This window comes from Mixophyes fleayi, chromosome 5, assembly GCF_038048845.1.
Source record: "Mixophyes fleayi isolate aMixFle1 chromosome 5, aMixFle1.hap1, whole genome shotgun sequence".
NCBI classification, from domain to species: Eukaryota; Metazoa; Chordata; class Amphibia; order Anura; family Limnodynastidae; genus Mixophyes; species Mixophyes fleayi.
Window position 1 is genome coordinate 59,765,935 of NC_134406.1, and position 20,936 is coordinate 59,786,870.

At 35.2% G+C, this 20,936-nt stretch overlaps 2 protein-coding genes across 2 annotated transcripts; both read right to left on the minus strand.

Moving 5' to 3' along the window:
* Positions 1–1,935: 1,935 nt before the first annotated feature.
* Positions 1,936–5,246, minus strand: HOXA11 (homeobox A11). The gene is made up of 2 exons (XM_075211260.1): positions 4,552–5,246; positions 1,936–3,489 (listed from the first exon to the last, which is right to left on the minus strand). The coding sequence occupies exons 1-2, from the start codon at positions 5,204–5,206 to the stop codon at positions 3,257–3,259; spliced, it is 888 nt and encodes a 295-aa protein (XP_075067361.1). The 5' UTR covers positions 5,207–5,246; the 3' UTR covers positions 1,936–3,256.
* A 7,591-nt stretch (positions 5,247–12,837) lies between these two features.
* HOXA13 (homeobox A13) lies at positions 12,838–16,286 on the minus strand. Its single transcript, XM_075211262.1, has 2 exons — positions 15,605–16,286; positions 12,838–15,003 (listed from the first exon to the last, which is right to left on the minus strand). The coding sequence occupies exons 1-2, from the start codon at positions 16,248–16,250 to the stop codon at positions 14,759–14,761; spliced, it is 891 nt and encodes a 296-aa protein (XP_075067363.1). The 5' UTR covers positions 16,251–16,286; the 3' UTR covers positions 12,838–14,758.
* Between the last annotated feature and the right edge of the window lie 4,650 nt (positions 16,287–20,936).

A 20,936-nucleotide genomic window follows, 5' to 3' on the forward strand; every position in this document is an offset into this window, starting at 1 on the left:
CTTATGCTTGCGAACGTTTACCTTGTATAAAATACATGAGACATCTAAATGTTTTAAATATGTTTAGAAAAAGTTAAAGAACCCATAGTAATAATATAGTATCTATCTATCTATCTATCTATCTATCTATCTATCTATCTATCTATCTATCTATCTATCTGTCTATCTATCTATCTATCTATCTATCTATCTATCTATCTATCTATCTATCTGTCTATCTATATACCCCCTCAGATTTATTAGACAAAATACATAATTCAGCTCTACAAACATACCTTAATGAAATCTGTGCTTGATATTGCCAATATTCAATACAATACAAATATATATATATATATATATATATATATATATATGTGTGTGTGTGTATTATACATATATTTTGTAGATACCATCTTATTTCAAAAGTAAGCATAGCTTAGAAAATGATATAGTAGATGGACATAAACGGTCTTTAGGAAATAGATATAACTTGGAGAACCAGATGTTATGTTAAATAAATAATCCACATATTGCTTTGTGATCAAAAACTATTTTAGGATAACCAGTCTATCAGAATCATAGGGTTTACCCTACCCTATCAATGCAGTGTAATCAATTACTTACCTTATCTGCCTCATCCATCACAATAATCTTATTTTTCAGGATTTTGGCTGTACTTTCCAAGCAATTCAGCTTGTTTCAATCAACTAGTGACTGACAGACTTTCCTCCTAAGGACAAAACAAGTTATATCTCTGAAGAGTCTTCTCGCTTGATAAAGAAAGAACAAAGGCCAAGATTCTAGCATTGGATTCTCCTAAACAGAGCGGCTTTGACATTGATCGATACAACGCCATCTTGTGGCCACTCTGTTCCTCTGAAAATGGAGCTATATTCTAGTTTTTGTTGTTATCCTAAAGAGATGTTATAATGTCCTTTCATGCAACTGTTGGATAGCACTGATATCACCTTCTTAGAAATCGCTGCATACCCTGTGTTTAGTTTACAGCCCCGCATTCCAAATATGCAAATCACAAATCACAGACACGTTTTATTACCGAATTGCCTTAGCAACACAAAGCATGTGCTTTTATTGGGTCAGACCAAAGACTCTGGCGGATAAACTGCAGGCCTCAAGGGTCTAGAGCATTTGCAAGGGAAACCAGTTAATATTTATCCGAAAAAGGAAATATCCTGCAAACGTCTCATTGACATTCTTCTCCCTATCTAATTCCTACTTATTCAACCTCACTTCTTTTTTTAGAATGCTGTTGATGCTGTTAGACCTAGTATTTGCCAGAAGTATAAAAAACACACACTAAACTCCTATACAAATAGAGATATGCGTCAGCCTGAGCAATGTTTGACATTTCTCGTGTAGAAGAATATAAACACTAAAGAAATCTGTAAACAAAAGAGGGACCATAGAATGCTAGACATTCCTCCCAAGGTTATGTACAATGTCCAACAATAGCTGAACAGAAGTTCAAAGCCAGAGAGCTATTAGGGAAAAAAATATTTAGAAAAGAGTTTTGGGCAAAAATAAAATGAGCAAGTGGAAAATTGCAGTAAATAAAGAAGTACGGTTGTATTAAAAACCCAAATAGAAATAGGTCAATATTACACATAATATAAAAAGCAAATACATGTATCTTGATAGAGCAGGAGGTTTTTAGTGTAATAGTAGTCTTAAGACATATTAGTCCTTTATCTACAACAGGGCCTCTATAATATAGAATGTTAAGACAATAGTGATGTACAAGACATGGGATCCATCTAAAAATCAATAATTCTCAATCAGCGACCCGCCTCATCCTGAGATTGCAGAATCAGCATTTAGTGAAGAAATCTATTACTGCACATTGTACATAATCTACAGCATGCTAATCATGCATTGCAGGTGCAATGTAAAATCTTTGTTAAAAAGCCAACACAATATAACATTATACTTTCAATCAACTTTATTTGTCTTGTGCGCTCTCTTGCTGTATACATGCATCCCACTAAATTTGCATTAAACAAACTATATACATATAAAATATTCATTTCTAAGTTATCAGTGACATAACATGATCTTTAGGCGTGTGATGTGTGCCAAAGAATCTCATTCACTCAAGAAAACAGTTCAGAGATGCTGCAAACATGACAAGAACAATCATATTCTAACGATTCATTTTTTAGCAAAATGTAAAAATTATCAGACCAGATGTGTAAAACGGTATTTAAACGAAATACCAAGTGACATTTATTTACACTATTTAGTAAAACATACGAAACATACATTCAAACGGAGACCGTACAAATAGATGATCATGTCCCATAAACTAATATATAATTTCAAATATCTTTGTTATAATTGCTTTTAATAACTTTGGTTGTTTCATATATATTTAAATGAGTTTTAATCTAAACATAAACTATAGCGTGGGCACATAAATTTAGGTTAAAATAATCTATCTGACTTTATTTGGTATGAAGAAGATATATATACTTTGTTGATTATTGATTGTTTCCTGTGTATGGTATTATTTTAATCATTGTCTGGCTGCACTGCTGATTCAAACAGGTCATAACAATAGATACGAGTTGTCTGGTTTTAAATTGTGGTTCCCCACAATTTAGTCCCAGAGATTGATATTAGCAAACAAAGTGCATATTTCATAGACCACATAGGTGAAATTTGCAATAACTGATACGGGTGAACAAAGAATTGACACAGGAGGACGCTTGGACATTAAACTAACCAGCAAACCATATAACTTCTATCTTTTTTGCTTTTGTTCCTATTGTTGTTTTTTTTTTATTGCAATAATAAAACTATTGAAATATTACATATTAACATGAATGTCGTTTCATACGGTGAAAAGGTGAGAATAAACAGAAAAGATCTTCAAAGCAATATTACGGACAATATAACCAAATATTAAAGGTTACAGCTGGTCCTTTTAGAAACTGTACCAAAATCGTACTGAAAACATCACTTGTCCTGTGATATTAACACACAAATAAACGTGTGTCAATAACTGGTGATGGCTGCATACAAGCATATTATGCAGCCAGGAAATTGTAAGAGTACTGCTACCCTTATCCTCGCCATCACGTCCGGCTACAAGACTAGAGACAGCTAATGTCCCTTTAACAAGGATAGTTCATGAACAAATGTTACTTCCCATTGTCCTGTAAGTTAAATGCATATCCACATACATGTAGCCTTGTGGTTTGACCTTGTCATGAACATAAGTATGTAGTAGATCCGGAAAAAAACGCAGTTACTCTCATAAGAGAGGATTAGCGGAGTAATACTGCAATCGGTCTCTGTTAATTTTTTTCTCTTTCATTCTCCTATTTTGAAACCATATCTTGACTTGCCGGTCGGTTAAATTCAGCATTCGTGAAAGCTGTAGCCTTTTCTCTTTGTTAATATAGACACTGAAAAAAAATTCCCTTTCCAGTTCCCTAATTTGATATTTAGTGTAAGGACACCTCTTTTTACGGGTACGTTGTCCACCTGTGGAACAAAAATAAATACCATATTGTTAAGACAGCCTACAGTCATTTACAATCCCTTCCAATATAAGCCATTTACAGAATGAATGTAGCCCGAGGGTTTAAGAGACTCAAGAGCACTGCACGCAATTCAGGGTATAAATAGTTAAAAAGTAATATACTAGTGGGCTCTGTGACACGAGAAGTGATTACGGCTTCCATTTATATAGTAGATTCTTGTTATAATGCAATAATAGGGATCAACTGTTTAAGTGATATAGCAATATATATTCAATTTTATTAATTTACACGTTTTGAGTAACATAGGAATTATGTATTCCAAACACCTTAGTTGAATATATAGACTGTATCTCCAGAATAGCTTTCCCCAAAAATATTTACATTATAATTTGAACTTTAGCACCACAACAGTTGAACAACCACTATACAAACACATCAGACATCATGTATATATATATATATATATATATATATATATATATATATATTCACACACGCACATACATTATTACATGTGCTTTAGGACACGTTCCCCACTTCCATGTTTAAATTTAATTATTTGTCCTGGGAAGTCACTGTGCTATTAGGTTATATTTTACTTTAAGCCTATTCTCTAACTAGAAGTGTGTTTAGCTCCTGATCATACAATGTTTTGTAACATGTCCCAGCATCACCTGTGTATCTATTTCAGCCCCAGCAGTGGAAGGGAAGCCCTGCTGGCAAGTCATGCAAGATCACTATGATATCAAAGAAAGCAGGGTTACTTTGTGTGTGTTATTTTATTGGCGAAAATTCTTACTTACTATATTCTCTACAAACCGACCCCAGAGTTTTAAAAGGAAAAGGGGGAAGGATTGTCTTAAGGCATCCATTGGTCGTTGGTATTTCACGGCCAATTTCAGTGCTAAACACGTGATCTCGCCTTTTATAACAAAGTTTTGTTGGGGGAAATCTAAAGGCCCTCCATAAACCTTATATGCTTATAAAACAGCATATAAAAATTTAACAGCGGTGCGCTAGATTGCAGAGCCTGTGACAGGGAAGGCGCTGCTTTCATACGTACTGGAGCTATTGGCTTTGTCCTCATTGTTGCCGGAAGATGACTGAGGGCTGCTGCTGCTGCTCTCCGCTCTCCTCTCCTTCTCCTCCACCTCTCTGCAGGGCTCCGAACTTGAAGTTGTCGCTGACGCTCCTGGAACTTTGTCGCAGTGTTTGTCCAGAGAATAGTCCGACGGCTGGTTGTCCGTGCTGCCATAGGCTGTCTCAAAGAACTGATCAAAGGCTTGTGGCAGCACCCCATTCCTGCCCACTGCGCTATAGAAATTGGAGGATACGTTGGCATTGGGGTGGTAGACATTAGAGGTGTTCTTGCCGAACATCTCCCCCATGCTAGCAGTATTGGAGGCAGGAAGACAATCCCTGTGCATAATGTCATCTGCTGAGTAGCAGTGGGGCAGATTGGTCCTGGGGTGCCACTTACTGGAGGTGTCAATGGCATACTCCCTGAAGGTAACCTCTCTCACTGGCTGCACCTGGGGTAGGTTTGAAGAATAGGAGTAGGGCATGGGACGAGAAGATGGGGTTTGGGGTAGGAAAGAAGGAAGGCTGGAGAAATCAGGACCCGAGACGTAGTAAGTGCAACTTGGCAAATACATGTTAGAGGAACAAGGAACACGCTCATCAAAATCCATCATTAGGCTACCTCGGGCTGTCCGCATTAGCTGAGCTTAACATGATTCTCTAATGCAGCTGCCTCTTTGAAGCAGATCTGTGAAGTAGAAATTTGAAGACGTAAGCTGACGTGGAAATCTATCCCCATCCTTAGCAGGGAGGTGCTGGTCATGTGATCAGATGTTGAAATTGACAAGCTGAGACTATGGGCCCTTTTCTTTGTAGCCATCTCAAGGGAAGCAACAGATCGTCACTTGCTAGGTTCATAGACGCATGTAATCTGAAATGCAACATGCTTTCTCCACATCGCTTACACAGAGCCTTTCCTACAGCCATGCTTCTCTGTCCTGAGCATGCAGCGCATGGAGTGAGGACGCAAGGGCTTCATTGCACAATAAAGTCATTCGTTGTGCTATATTTAAATATCAGTTGTAATTAGTGCAAAATAAAGGCTTTGTCTTAACCCCCCTCCCCCCCTCCCTGGCACTTTGATGTTTCTGGAACATTAGAGACTATATGTGCCAAAATAACACTGGGCATGCACAGAAACTGTGTGTAATTAAGTTAAAACGCATAGATACACTAGCGAATTATTGAAATATATAGGCATAAATAACATCCCATGTGTTGTACAAGGTGGTGTTGTCTGGTAACTGATCTGTGAGAGAGACCCCATGATCTAAGGGAATGTGCAGTGCGTCTAAAACAGAAGGCACAATGCCCCTTCCCCCACTGCTGCAAACCAATGTGAAGCTTAGTATTTCCTTCCTAGGGTCACATCTGATCGGTTTACACTACACTGGACTGTGCCATAAAGCTGCAACACACCACACAATGGTTTAATAGCTCAGCAGCTTGGTATGGTAGTCAGTGTGATCCCTGTATCATACATGTGGCGAGGATGCAGGCATTAGATTCATGTGATTAAATCTGATTGTGTGACTGGGTGTCATCATATGTATTTCTACAATCTAGTGTTTGTGTGTGAGCGAGTGGGCAATAACAGAAATTAGTGGAATGTACATATAGTCACACGAGACTGGTGTCTGTAGAGGAGAGAGAGAGATTGAGCAGATAGATAGATAGATAGATAGATAGATAGATAGATAGATAGAGCCAAGATAGATCTGAGATATACATTGTATAGATATTAGATAGATATGAGATCTAGATTAAATATAAGGTATATATTATATATATATTTTAACTATACATTATATAGCTATGAAGTATAGATTCGATAGATGTGAGGTATAGATTAGATATGAGGTGCAGGTTAGATTGATATTAGATATAGATTAGATAGATGTGATATATAGATTGCATATTAGATATATATTAGATATTAGTTATAGATTAGATAGATAAGAGGTATAGGTAAGATAGATATGACGTATAAATTAGATATGAAATATAAATAAGATATAGATAGATGGATAGATGTATAGATATATAGATAGATAGATAGATAGATAGATAGATAGATAGATAGATAGATAGATAGATAGATAGATATCGATAAGTCTCTTGTGACTGAGACAAAGGCGCCACTACAGACAGGGCTCGCCCCGCCTCTGGAAAGGAAAACAAATTCTCACAGTTGTATTGGGGCTTTTAAGGCTATAATTGAAGCCGGCGCGTCAAGAAGAAGTAAACGGAACTCTAGACTGACCTGCGGTTTTATGGCACTTTTGGCAGTCAACTTCAGCTTGTGTCAGAGCAGACATGGCTGGCCTGGCCAGGGGCTCACAGGAGACGCCACCTACATGCCATCAATGACGTCCTCTCCACATGTTACATACTTCTTAACAGTCACTGATATCACTGTGTACCATTCTCAGTAAGGTTTGTATGCAGGTAACTGTTGCTTTTATTTGCAGGAATTGCATGTGACAGCTTAGGACTCATTATGCCATGTGAAATGGACAGAAGGTTAAAGATAAATTATTAAGAGTTAATAGATATATAAAGACACATTTCATTCCGGTAAGGCTGCATGATGCACACCTCGAGGTATTTCTTGTGTAAACCCGTCAATATTGTTTAGCAAATATTTTTTTGAAACCACTGCTTGGCTATTGTGTATTTGACCTTAACCACAGACCTCAACTAGCAATAAAGGATAGTCTGGCCTTGGAGCTGTATTATTCCACTGGGCTGTAATGCATGTACATAGATATATACTCAAACTATCTCTCTTTATTCATCATCTCCAGAATCATAATAAAGATGGAGGAAATGTTACGTATTGTGTTACTGTGTGGTCACTGGGAATGCATGCTACAGCATGTGCCGTTACTGGTAGCGAGGAAGCTCCTTGTGCTTAAGACCTCTTTGTTTAAATGCTTTGCTTTTAGTCATTGATAAATACATTGATCATATACACTAACTCCGGGCGAAATCACCGGAAACAGCAAGCAAATGATCATATGCCTACACGACTAGTTTATATCATGTATTTACAGGACAGGCGGCAGCATTTACGAAGACATTATCATTCTTAAACATAATGTTACAAATATCTGTGCGCGCGTGTATGATATAGATATATATATATATATATATATATATATATATATATATATATATATACATACATAAATACAGACACACACACACACACACACACACACACACATACACATACACACACAATACAATCTGTGTTTTTTAAATCAACTACTACCAGGCTTATCAGGATTTCTGTGTTCAAAACTTGGAACAATAAAACACAAATCACATTGTTGATGCATAGTATCAAATAAATGTATCTAACACTTGATGCATTAATTTAAAATGCGTAATACTACAAACACACATGCATGTCTACAGACACCCAGTTAATGTATGAATATATACATTGCACAGACATAGCGCACATTCATCAATTTATGTCTTGATGTATGTTATTCTGCACTAAATAAGTGCGCCATATTAAATGTGCATTCAAATACACATATATGTTTACACTGAAATAAAGTATACTTACTATATATGCTAAGTACTATATTCAAATATATAGTATAGTCTCACTGTATATATATATATATATATATATATATATATATATATATATATATATATATATATATATATATATATATATACATATAGGAACATACACACATACACTGCAACTACACGTAATTATTGTATTGTATTAGATAACTCACATTATTATTTATTTATTGCTTTCTTGATGTATGCTGATCTCCTTTATATAATCTTGGACTTATCAGAAAGCACTGCAGCGTTACACATTTTAGCTAACACTGTATTTTATTTTTTACTAATACATTTAAGAACTTATTAGCATTTTGTTTTCTTTTAGCAATACATGTTCTGAACTTTTTTCTTTTTTAAATAACAGATGACTGTGATTTGTGTAAACTGCAAACCCTTTAATACATGAATTATAAATTGTAGTTTCTTTTTAGTGGTCCTTTACAGGTGCAAGTCTATGATTATTGCAGGCAATTGCGGGGCTGTGAAAACGTGCAGTCTAGACCGTCTGGCAGGCAGTGAATAGTCTGCTTTCCACATATGTGGCCACACCAGCCATTGAAATACAAAACCAGCATTTTAAAGCTGCACCTATGGAATCAGCGTTTGGATTTGTTCAGGTCCCCCCCCCCCCCCCCCAACTTGCAGAGAAATGGGACAGTAATAAGCCATTGTAAGTAAAAAACCTTGTTTTGGGAATGCCTTGGATGAATGGAAGAGAGAAAAGAACACAACACGACTAGAACAAGCACTGAACTCGAGGGATAAAGCCCTGTATGATACATCAAGCGTTTTCTGGTCTTACAGAGAATTATCGTTGTCTCCATTTATCAGAAAGTAATTGCAAGGGCATGTAATACCTTGAACTTGACCTCCAAGGTGTATTTTTATTCCTGTGAAATATATGTTGAAAGAAACTCGCAGTTTCCTCCTATTTAAACTTATTCCACTAGGGGTAGCACGTTTCACAAATAAGATATTGGAATGTACTCGAGCTTCTAATCAGTATAATTATAACAATTTATTACTGGCAATATTTCTGCACTAACTGGTCTTTCTGGGCAAAGCACAAACGTTTTGATTAGGACACAATGTGAATCAGGCCAGAACTGAATGTCATGTAATGATTTCAGCAAAATAGCAAAACACTCTCCAGCAATGAAATTTTTCTAGATTTTTTCCCCACACTATTTGCAATATCACAGTCGTTGAAATATGTATTGAATGTCACACTCATGATACATCGATTATAAATATTTTCGTAAACAATGAACTGTATATTATTCATCTTCTAATACTGCTATTTAGTATGTCAGACACAGGACTATAATAAAATACAATAACAATAATCTATGATTTTTCCTTTTTTTTTATTTTTACACTGTGATGAATTATATTTTTGTATTAAAATAATTTTGCCGTCATTTGATGTGTGACTATTACAAATGTTATACAACTGAAATAAATAGATGACTTGACAATACAGTACCTTGGTAGCTATGTGATGTTTTCTGCAAATGTTTATTTTATGATGGATAGTGTGCTTTCACATATACTTGCAGATGGACATCCCATTTTAATAATATATTTTGAACATGAAATGAGAAGCAAATCTCTCTGCTTTGTTAATTATTAAATTGCTGCTTCTAAGCTGGCAGGCAAAAATGATTTTATAACCACTGGTATATTACAAGACCCACAGTATATAGCAGAGCTAGACTAGTGTACACCATTTAACATCACTCAATGAAATAGGTATATTATATATTTTTAAAATTAATTTTAGAGAGGATTGGGTTAAAAAACAATATACTTATAACTAAATGTGTTTTTAAAAATAAAAAAAACCAAAACATCTATCCGGGCCTTTGGCCTACAAGAGAAAAATACACTTTTTATTTTGGAATGTATCACCGGCAGCATTAACATGTTATAGGGTATTATTACCTGTGTACATTTGGTCACACACAGTAATTTCTAACAGTGCTGACCAATGCAGAACCTGCTAACAGGACTTTCATGCCAAGCTGATTAGAGAGAGAATACTAATGCTTCTTAATATTAATGGTCTTGCAATAAAATGGCATGAATGGAAGCCACTATATATATATATATATATATATATATATATATATATATATATATATTCACATATTTACAATTGGCTCCATTTCTACTTGAAGTGAGTATGGGACAAAAACAAGTGTATCAGCTTGTTATAGTAATTTAATAATTCATAATGACAAAAGCAATCATTGCACTTTGGAAGTGTGTATGTGTGCAGCGTGAGTAAATATGTATTATGTACACACATATATATATATGTATATATATATACGTGTGTGTGTGTGCATGTATACAAACACACACACACATGTATATATATATATATATATATATATATATATATATATATATATATATATATATATATATATGCACATATATATATATATATATATATATATATATATATATATATATATATATATATATATATATATATATGCCACTGTAGTATTGTATTGACCTTATATCTCCAGAAGGGGACGTTGCAGCATATAAACAGATTGGGCACACATCATTCTCCTTCGTACTCAGCACAGTGAGCTGTCTGCCATCTCTGCCAGGGTACATGAGCAAGAAGTTACATAGAGGCCGGTACATACTTGCTTGTATTCCCCTGACATTTATTTATCTGTCAGATAACCAGTAATACTGGACTGAAATATCTACGCTACCATGTAGATCACCATAGAGCCCCGTTGCAATCGCTGATTGAAATACAACAGAATTGGGGCAGAAGTGACTGGCCAGTGACCAGCCCGCGCAGCCATATATTCCTGCGGTATCGCTTTCTTACAAAATAGAGCAACCAACAATAAACATTCATCAGAAAAAAAAAAAAGCAACAATCACTCTACTGTATATAAATACATGAGAGAAACGGGAGATAAAAAAAAGCGACAGGGAGAGAAAGAGAAAGAGACAAATAGAGAATGTGTGACTGAGAGAGAAACTGAGAGAGCAATATAAAAGGGAGAGAGCGGGAAACAGAGAGAGACAGAGAGAGGGAGAGAGACGGAGACAAAGAGAGAGGGAGGGAGAGAGAGAGAGAGAGAGAGAGAGAGAGAGAGGGCTAGAGAGAGAAACAAAGAGAGACAGAATAAGAAAGAGAGATATATATAGAGAGAGAAAGTGAGAGAGAGAGAGGTTAGAGAGAGAGGTTAGAGAGAGAGAAACAAAGATAGAGACAGAATGAGAACGATATATATATAGGGAGAGAGGGTTAGAGAGAGAGGGCGAGAGAGAGACCGTGTGAAAGAGAAAGAGAGAGATAGAGAGAAAGACAAATGAAATGGGGATTGAGAGTGGATAAAAGAAGGGGATAAGAAAGAAAGAATTCAACTCCACAATACAAACAGGCCTAATGTGAACCCCAAGCCTTTCAGCTGTCGTCATTAATTACTGTGGTTTATGATGTGCATTTATATTCTAGGTGCGATTTAATTACCTCGCTTATCATGTATACAACCTGGAGACAGTCCTGATATGAAAAGGAACTTTGCACAATGTGAAACGACGGGCCAAGAACACAGCACCGACTCACTATCCCACAATATTTGAACAACAGCAAACAACTGGTTACTCTAATATTTCTTCATAAACCACTTTACCCTGAATAAAACCGCTCGCCCACTTCCCAGCGCTCCTCCTGTATGTGATAATCATATGCGAGAATGTTTTATTAACTCGTTGGCATATGTAAAATGTCAACAGTTGTTTAGTCTGTAATTATATGAATAGCATGGTATTTTATAACTAATAAACTTGAACCTTTAGTAATCTTTTAATGCTATCCCAAGGATGCCCTGGTGAAATATTAATTTCCCCTGCGAAGTGCTGGACAGAGTGACACATTTTCCTGGTTGTTAAATATATTTGCAGAATAAAAAGTTACACAGGGGATTGTCACATTAGTGGACTCGGGAGATTTGGGATGATAAGTTATGTGACAAGTAATATCTGACATCGCTCTTTTATATAAATATTATATAAACCGCACAGGAAAATACAATAAAACGCCTCAAGAAGCAGCATAGATTTTTTTTTTCTATTCCTGGCTATGATATGCGCCAAAATACCTACGATTAAATATTATTTCGATATTAGATATACTTGTACCACTTTTTAATATTTCCGTTTCCTGTATTACATGTCTAATTGTTCTCTATTCGTGCTAAAATATATCAGCAAAAGCTGTTATTTGAAACGAGCTTTAAAACTGCACATTGAAACAGCTAGTAGAAAATAAATAAAGATCTGAAATTTAAATGACCAAATTCCAATAACATGTATATTGCTAATCAATGAAGGAAAGAGATTTTATGTTAAAAAAAATATTAATATTATTGAAACATTTTTTCTGTTTAAAATGACATATAACAAGCTGTGAATTTGACTAAAGCATGAAAAATAAATTTGATCATCAATATATTTTTTTTGTATGTAGAAGCAGTTATATTTTCAGAACTAACCCAAGTGTAGATAAATAGTTTGAAAACATTACTCCATGTATGTATGCTGTACAATAATAATTGTATTTAATAATCACAAATATTTAGTACAATTGTATACTTTATATAGAACATACGATTGATAATATATGCCAGGCTCTACTGAAATAAAAACAATACATTTACTTAAAAAACAAATACAAAAGGTCGTGATAATGCTGATGATCCAAGTTAGGACTTTTTATACTAAAGAAATGAAAATAAATGCCTCACTGTCCATTTTGAGATGGTTGTTACTTTGATGATCCAAATTGTAAATAAAATATTCCTTTAAATGAAAGTAATTTATTGACCAGTTAAACAAAAACGCCCAATGTTCTAGTAAACAAATGTAGATCACCTCAAACAATCATCTTTGCCAACTAAATTGAATTTATAATATGCAAGTAAACCACTATGACCAAATAATCTTCAATAACATTTGTAATTAGTATGAATTAGTTGGTTACAAGTTTATACATTAACAACTACCAATGCTGTATGTAAAGTATCAGTAGCGTTGTAGAAATGTTTTTGAACACCAGATGGCGCTATTGATCTACTAATCCCAGTGATGACTATTCATGAGCTGTCACAAGTCAAGGTCACAATTTTTTTTCTTTTCGTCAAGGTCAAGTTTTAAGGCCTTCCCATCCAATTGTTTCAACAATCGCCACAGCTTTTCCGAAAAGACAACTCTGAAATAACCATAACTATTAAATCTCTCATGATACAGCTGATTTTCATTTCCACTGGGAGAACACTATTTCTGATCAATTTCAACGTAATATCATGAACAAATTCAGCTTAATTATTTGATATGTGTATTACTGCCAACTGTATTGACGGGAGTTTTATATCAACATATAGGTAATCTAGCTTACAATAATTGAATACATTTAATTTCATGTCACTGTTCCACACAATACAATGAGTTCAGCTTATTCACAGTGATCTATATTTTTTTTTTTACCACAATATCTATTTACATGATCAGGCTAAATAAAAACTGAGGGTGCACCAATAAATGTTCACAGTGCGCTAATTTATTATGTACATGATAACATTTTAGAGTGAGTAGAGACGAAACAAATCTTCAAATAACTGATTAGTTTAAAAGTGCTGGAAATGATTGGCTACCATTATCTAATGCGGCCCAATTACGAATAAAAAACAAACAAACAAAATAATTGCTAATTTATACCTTCCTAAAAATTCAACCGTTAAATATCATCGTACACTTATAGTTTTGTCTTTACCATACTGTAATATTGGTATCTGTACACAACCGGGTTTTTAGAATATTTTGTTCATTCGCAGATGGAATTCACCCTTGAAACCGGTTTATTAATTATTCTTTTCGCAATTCCATTAGTTCAAATTATTTTAAAATGTAAATGTTACTCAATGAGGCAACAAATAAGGCTCTAATTGAACACTTCTATTCATTAAAACTACGCACAAATTTTAAGAAAAGCCTGTAAAGACTTATGAATATATTTATACGTGAAAATTTTCTGAAGGATTGAGACCAGCCCCCCACCCCACCAAACAAGAAATCTGTACACTTCTTCAACGACATATAATTACACTCCTGTTATATCAGAATGTATAGTGTAAGCATACAGTAAAAGATACAACTTTAAATTACCTGAGCAGTCACTCAACATGCAGTCTGGTTTCAAGGTTCAAAGCGCAATTATTAGTCTGATATTCTCGATTTAAATCGATTCTTGATTAAAGGCTACATGTCTTTCTATTAATCAAAAATTCATATTATGCTGCATCGAGGTTCTGTTTCTTTTTGGATGTTGACAAGAACTCCTCAAATAGAAATGACGCTGTTAAGCCTCCAACAAGCAGTGAGTCTTGGCCTTTTTGAAAATAATTACAATGCAATTTTTCCCCCCTGCCCCACCCCCATAAAGCAGTTTTATTTAAACCATTTTTAGAGGTCCCCGAGATGACCTTTGTTTACTTGGGCAGAATGGATTAGTTTCAAAGACAAGAACCTGCACCAATTCCAACGCAATCCGACCATTAACTTGTGGTCTTCAGTTTGTTGATAACCTTTTTCTCTTTCACCCTCCTGTTTTGGAACCAGATGGTAACTTGTCTTTCTGACAGGTTGGTGGTTGCAGATATCCTTCGCCTTTTGTCCTTAGTGATGAATTTATTTGTAGCGTATTCCCTTTCTAGTTCTTTAAGTTGGACTTTAGTATATGGTACACGCTTCTTCCTGCCTCGCCTGTAGGAATTGGCATCTGACGGATGGGAAACTACGTCTGAAAGGGAAAGTACAGGTCACTGGGAATTGTAAACTGCTGTACCATCAATGAATATAAAGCAGGATCAACAGATCAACACCAGACAAACGTATGTTCAGGTAAGTAAAGGCAGTGAATAATACATGAGAAAATATAATTCACACTGTAAACAGCAGCAAATAAAAATGTAAAACACGATATCCTGTTCTAACAAATGGTTTAACTATTAATAAATAACAAAATAAGAGACTAATGCTGCGATTAAGATTGCATTAAATTTAGAGAATTAAATAAAATGACACTATTCGTAACACGCAAATATAACATTTCTATCTATCTATCTATCTATCTATCTATCTATCTATCTATCTATCTATCTATCTGTCCATGTATCTTTTTACTTATTTAAATATATATATATATATATATATATATATATATATATATATATATATATATATATATATAAAATATATTATGTATTTACATGAATATGAGCACATCAGTGAACGTAAGCGTTAGTGGATTATCTCTTGAATTTAAAACTATATGCTAACATCTCCTTGTACTACTGGCTTGTAGGAAATACAGTTATTAGGAATAAAGACAGGTGTTTTACCCGGTAGAGTGGATTTCCAAAGGTGAGTTGGCTGGGCTTGATCCTTGGGGCAGTAAACCTGCCCATTCCATCCATTGGTAATGGCCCAGGGCTGATAGCTATCCATTGGAAGTAAAGGCTCGTGCCTCGGCTCCCCTGGCGCCCCAATAGTGGACACAACAGGCATATCCAAATAACCAGGCACCGGTTGGTAAGGTCCTGTGGCATATCCCTGGTAGAAAGCAAACTCCTTAGCTCTAGAAGGAAAGTCTTCTCCAGCAGACACTGAAGTCTCCATGTACTTGTCTGCAAAAGAGGAAGGCTGCGAGCAGGATTTGATGGTGTTGTGGTGTGTCATTCTACAGGGGTAATATCCGCTGCCAAAGTATCCATAGGGCAGGCTGGCACTGGAGGAGCTCTGCACTGCAGAACAGGGGCTGCACTGCTTGACAGGTTCAGCTATGCCAGATACTGGCACCTCAGCGGTGGGGTACGCACTGCTGGGGGCCAGAGATGCTGGGTGTCCCATTAGATTCCTGCACTGGTTCGCTGCAAAGTTGCTCCCTGCAAAACCTTCCATGTTTTTATTAATCTCATCCAAGCTGTTGTCGTAGAGGAACATCACCGGCTCGGCCCAGCGTGGATGGAGGAGCACTGAAGCTGTCATAGCCCGGCCAGCATTGAGACTAGTGGCTCTTTTTTAAAAGCCCCAAAGACTGAAAAAAGAGATTCGAAATCTCTCAGACTAACCAGGGCTGACGCGCCAGCCTCGCGCAGGGCGGCTCCTGATTGGCTCTGCCGCGACACGTGATATGCAAAGCAGCTGATAAACCACAGAGGACCAGAATGCAGATAATTCATTTTTTCTTTCTACTTCTTCTTCTAAATACATAAAACAGAAATGACTTTATCCTAGGCGGGTTCGGACCATTGTCTACATAGGTTTAGAGGAATGTGGTTGAAAACGATGCAATTTTTTTATTTTTTTTCCCCCAATATAATTTTACATTCCGTCCACGTTTAAAAAAAAAAAAAAAAAAGCTAATTTGCAGCCTGTTCTCAGAGAGATCCTCTGGCTTAAACCGTGATAAGAAAATATGCCTATTGCATCATGCATCTACACAGACGGTCATTTTATTATGAGGTTCAATTGTGAGCTTTCAATATTGTCATAACACCAAACACCAAGGATTATTAAGTCAAAGTAGTTATATGCTACAATGTCACATGCTGTTGATTAAACGGAGAGCAATCGCTGGTACTCACTGGTTTCAGAGCTAGCTACAAAATACACCATAATGGTTTATATAATATTATTAGATATATCTCTTTACATCTACCTATAAAGATATGTATTCAAATTTACAGGACATGTAGACTCAACATGCTAAAAAAAAACACTATAGAAATGTTAAAGCATTAATAAATATAGCGATGTTTTAATGTCAATATCTGGACATATTCTTATATATCTCCCATACACGAGATCATAGCGTATATGTAGACAAATCTATCTATCTATCTATCTATCTATCTATCTATCTATCTATCTATCTATCTATCTAGCCATTATCTGTCTTTCCTATTTATGCACACACACACACACACAAACACCCCCACACCCACACATGCACACACACCCACACATTAACACACATACACACATACATACAAACACACACTTATATATAAATATATACACACACATTCGCATATATACATATATTGGCGCCTGTCTGTTTGTGCCCGCAGTTATATACAAATATATACAAGCATGTAATTACTTCTGGTGGTATAGGGTATAGGATATAGTATATATAGTATATGTATTGAGTACATCTATATCGTTTATATTAAGTAGATAGGGGGTTACTGACTCTCGCTGTCGTCTTTTGTTTAAAAGCTTTAGATTCTGCACACTATAACCTGGCTGTAGAAATATATTACTAATGAAAACTCGAAGCCTGTCTAACAGTAGTGTGTGGTCAGACTGTTCTTTATAATAGTATAGTATAATACCCTATACTGGTTATTATGTTCGAGTTTCACAGTGTGATGTGTCCATTAGATGAAGGTTTAGTTTGCAGTGTTGTGACCTAGCTTATCCCAGCACTCAGACGTATAAGAAGATACAGGACACTGGCAGATTCCCTCTGTATCACAGTCAGCCTCAGCACTGAGCAGTGGGCAGATCTGCTCTACGTGAGGGCTGAGCAGGGATAGAGGCCAAGGTCAAGTTGAAAGTGCTTGTCTAGCCAAAATGTGCTCTGCCAATTAAGCCCTGGAGCCTCTTACTAACCAGAAGAAACCGTGTACACCCAGGTCATCTGTTAGAGGCCACACATATGTCCTATTCCTGCCGGCGTCCATGACAGGACTGGACATACGTGTCTCATGTCATATTGGGGCAACATATATTCATATATCCGAGATTTATCAGCCAGATAACAATGAATTCATGGGAGTGGAGATCCGGTCAGCAATTTATTTAAATGTGTGTCTTATTAACGCATTGTAATATACTTTAATATCTGACCATAAGGTCTATTGTAGAGGATATGTCGAATGAAGGAACAATATTTAACTGCACAAAAAGAGAATAACATTTTTACATTAATATGTTCCAAAGGCTCATAATCTAAGCGATTTTAAACGTGGTCTGTGCTGACCATAATCATATCCAGCAATGACATGATATTTCAATGCATCAAACTTGCTGACTATACTCAATTCCCTCAATAGACATCAAAACAACATCCGGTTAATTGTTACCATTTCAGTGAAGTCATTTGTTTTCTGTTAAGTCATTAGTAGGGGAATCATGTTATAAGAGTGTGGTAAACTCCCTAACACACAACTAAACAATTAACACATTTCAAATTATATTTCACGTCCCCTATGATAGGTTTAAAGCTTCTCATCTGCAGAAGAATTGTTTTTTAAGGACTGTTTTCAATATAGTCCACTAAAGAAAATTATTTAATGCTGGATTGGAAAAAGGATAGCTAAACCCCAATTCCTTGTTTCTCTGGTACATAAACTGACTCATTGATTAAACATCTCCTAGAAGCGAATCACGTTTTATTATGTAGTATGCATCTGATCTTTTTAAAATCAAATAATAATAGGAATGAATAACAACAATTATAACAACATATTCGGTTGATATTGTGCACGTAAAATGGCATAAATGCAAAATAATAAAAAAAGAATGAGAATTAAAATGAGAATTAAACGACACTCCAATATATATTATATGTAATGTATATATATATATATATATATATATATATATATATATATATATATATATATATATATATATATATATATAATGCTGAACACTTGTTAGTGTACATGAAATAAAAAAAATGTGTTGTGAAATAAGTATCAGCAATTTACATATGAAAATTTTAACATGGGACTCAAAGTAATTGAATATATTTTAATACTTTTTTTTCCACGCAACACAATGTCAGCAACAATTGAAAATCTGGGATTATTTCCAAGCATCGTGTATATTTTATTATTCCAGACATACAAGGCATGAATTTGATCCATGTATTTTTGCATTAAGCAAGAGCCAGCTATGGCAAATCATGTACTCCTGATGGCTTAATTAATTAAAATCCATATTTACGTCATACCATGTTATACAGGGACGTTTATTATATCCTTCTGTAAACAGACCTTTCCATAATACTTCTGCTGCGTGTTATTGGTTAAGTTAAAGAATATCATTAATGATGCAGGAAAAAAACCCTTGCTTTGTACAAATGGTGTCTACACACGAGGTAATTAAACAGTGTGACACTTCCCCACTGCCCCAGACCAGAGATTCTCAGTAAGATATGTCTTTCCTTGTAGGCTGACTGCACAAAACTGTCTTTTGTGCCTGCAGTGAGTTCTGGTACCAGTCCTTCATCTGTTTAGGAGAAGACAGAAGAGGTAAACTTTATTATACATCTCTACCATAACTAAATATATTATTCCGATTAAATATATTTCCTCGATTAAACATGCCTTCCCTATGAGCTGTTATTGCTAAGTATATATATATATATATATATATATATATATATATATATATATATATATATATATATATATATATATATATATTCATATAGATATGAGATAGAGAGGGAGGTAAATAGATTTTTCTCCAAGTGTGATATTCTACATAATATGTATACAATTTTCCACGTGTATTAGAGTGAATTTATTACACTAATTTGTTTTTTTTCTAACCGTATCTATTTGTTATCTACCTAAGATCTATCTATTTATCTATCTATCTATCTATCTATCTATCTATCTATCTATCTATCTATCTATCCATCTATCGTTCGTATCTGTTGGTCTATCCCTTTGCTGTATACGTGCACTCGTGTGCACTCGTCTGAAGTTCAAGTTTAACAGATATGTTTTGTCTTACCCCTGGTGTAAGGAAGTGATTTTCTTCAAAGGCTTTTCCCAGCTCTGCAATTTGGGAGCCTATGCTTTGTCTGGCCTCAGACATGGTTATTGACCAGGATGGCTGAAAACCTGTCGGAAACAAAGACTGGGGGGGATTAGAAATGGAACAATATGCTCTGGTTCAGTGACACAGCTACATACAGTTATCTCCACTTTTAACTTGCAAGAAAAATAGTTACTTGTTATTTGATTAATGTCCATACAAATAATATAGATCACATAAAGGTGATTAAAGGAGTGTGTGCAAAAATACACACTGATAGTATACTTACTGTAAGCTTACAATGCTCTGCATGATAGTATGTATTCTCCAATAACACCCTGCTATTAGCGTCTGCACCTTAATTATGCGGCGTATTCCACCAACATTCCAAAGAGACTTGAATTAAGAAACTCATAACTAGTATCGCAAATTCAGCAGGTTGTAGAGTAATTTCTATAAATAACCAAAAATGATCTGATGTGTCTCGAATAGAACAAAGGCTTTTATAACTAAATATATATTTTGAAAGCTCTGGGTACACACAGATTGTGAAGTGCAGACCAGGAATGAGTAAATAATAATAACAATAATAATTATTATTTACCTTCATCTTTCCAAGTAAGTCATCTCTCCTAAAATACATAGCTGTATAGACCTTCGGCCATTTAATGTGATATAAAAAAATCTATAACAAAGCAGACCTCTTAAAAAGTAAAGAACCAACCATAGCTCTCAGAATAACTGAATTCCCCACTCAGAGCTACCTGATCTAGTAATGACTATAGTCCAGATGTCCCTTCCAGACCAAGTCACTCCACAGTGATTGCTATTAGAAATGACCTATTTGGCACATTTTCTTTGTACAGAATTTTATTTTTAGAGTTGGTATCT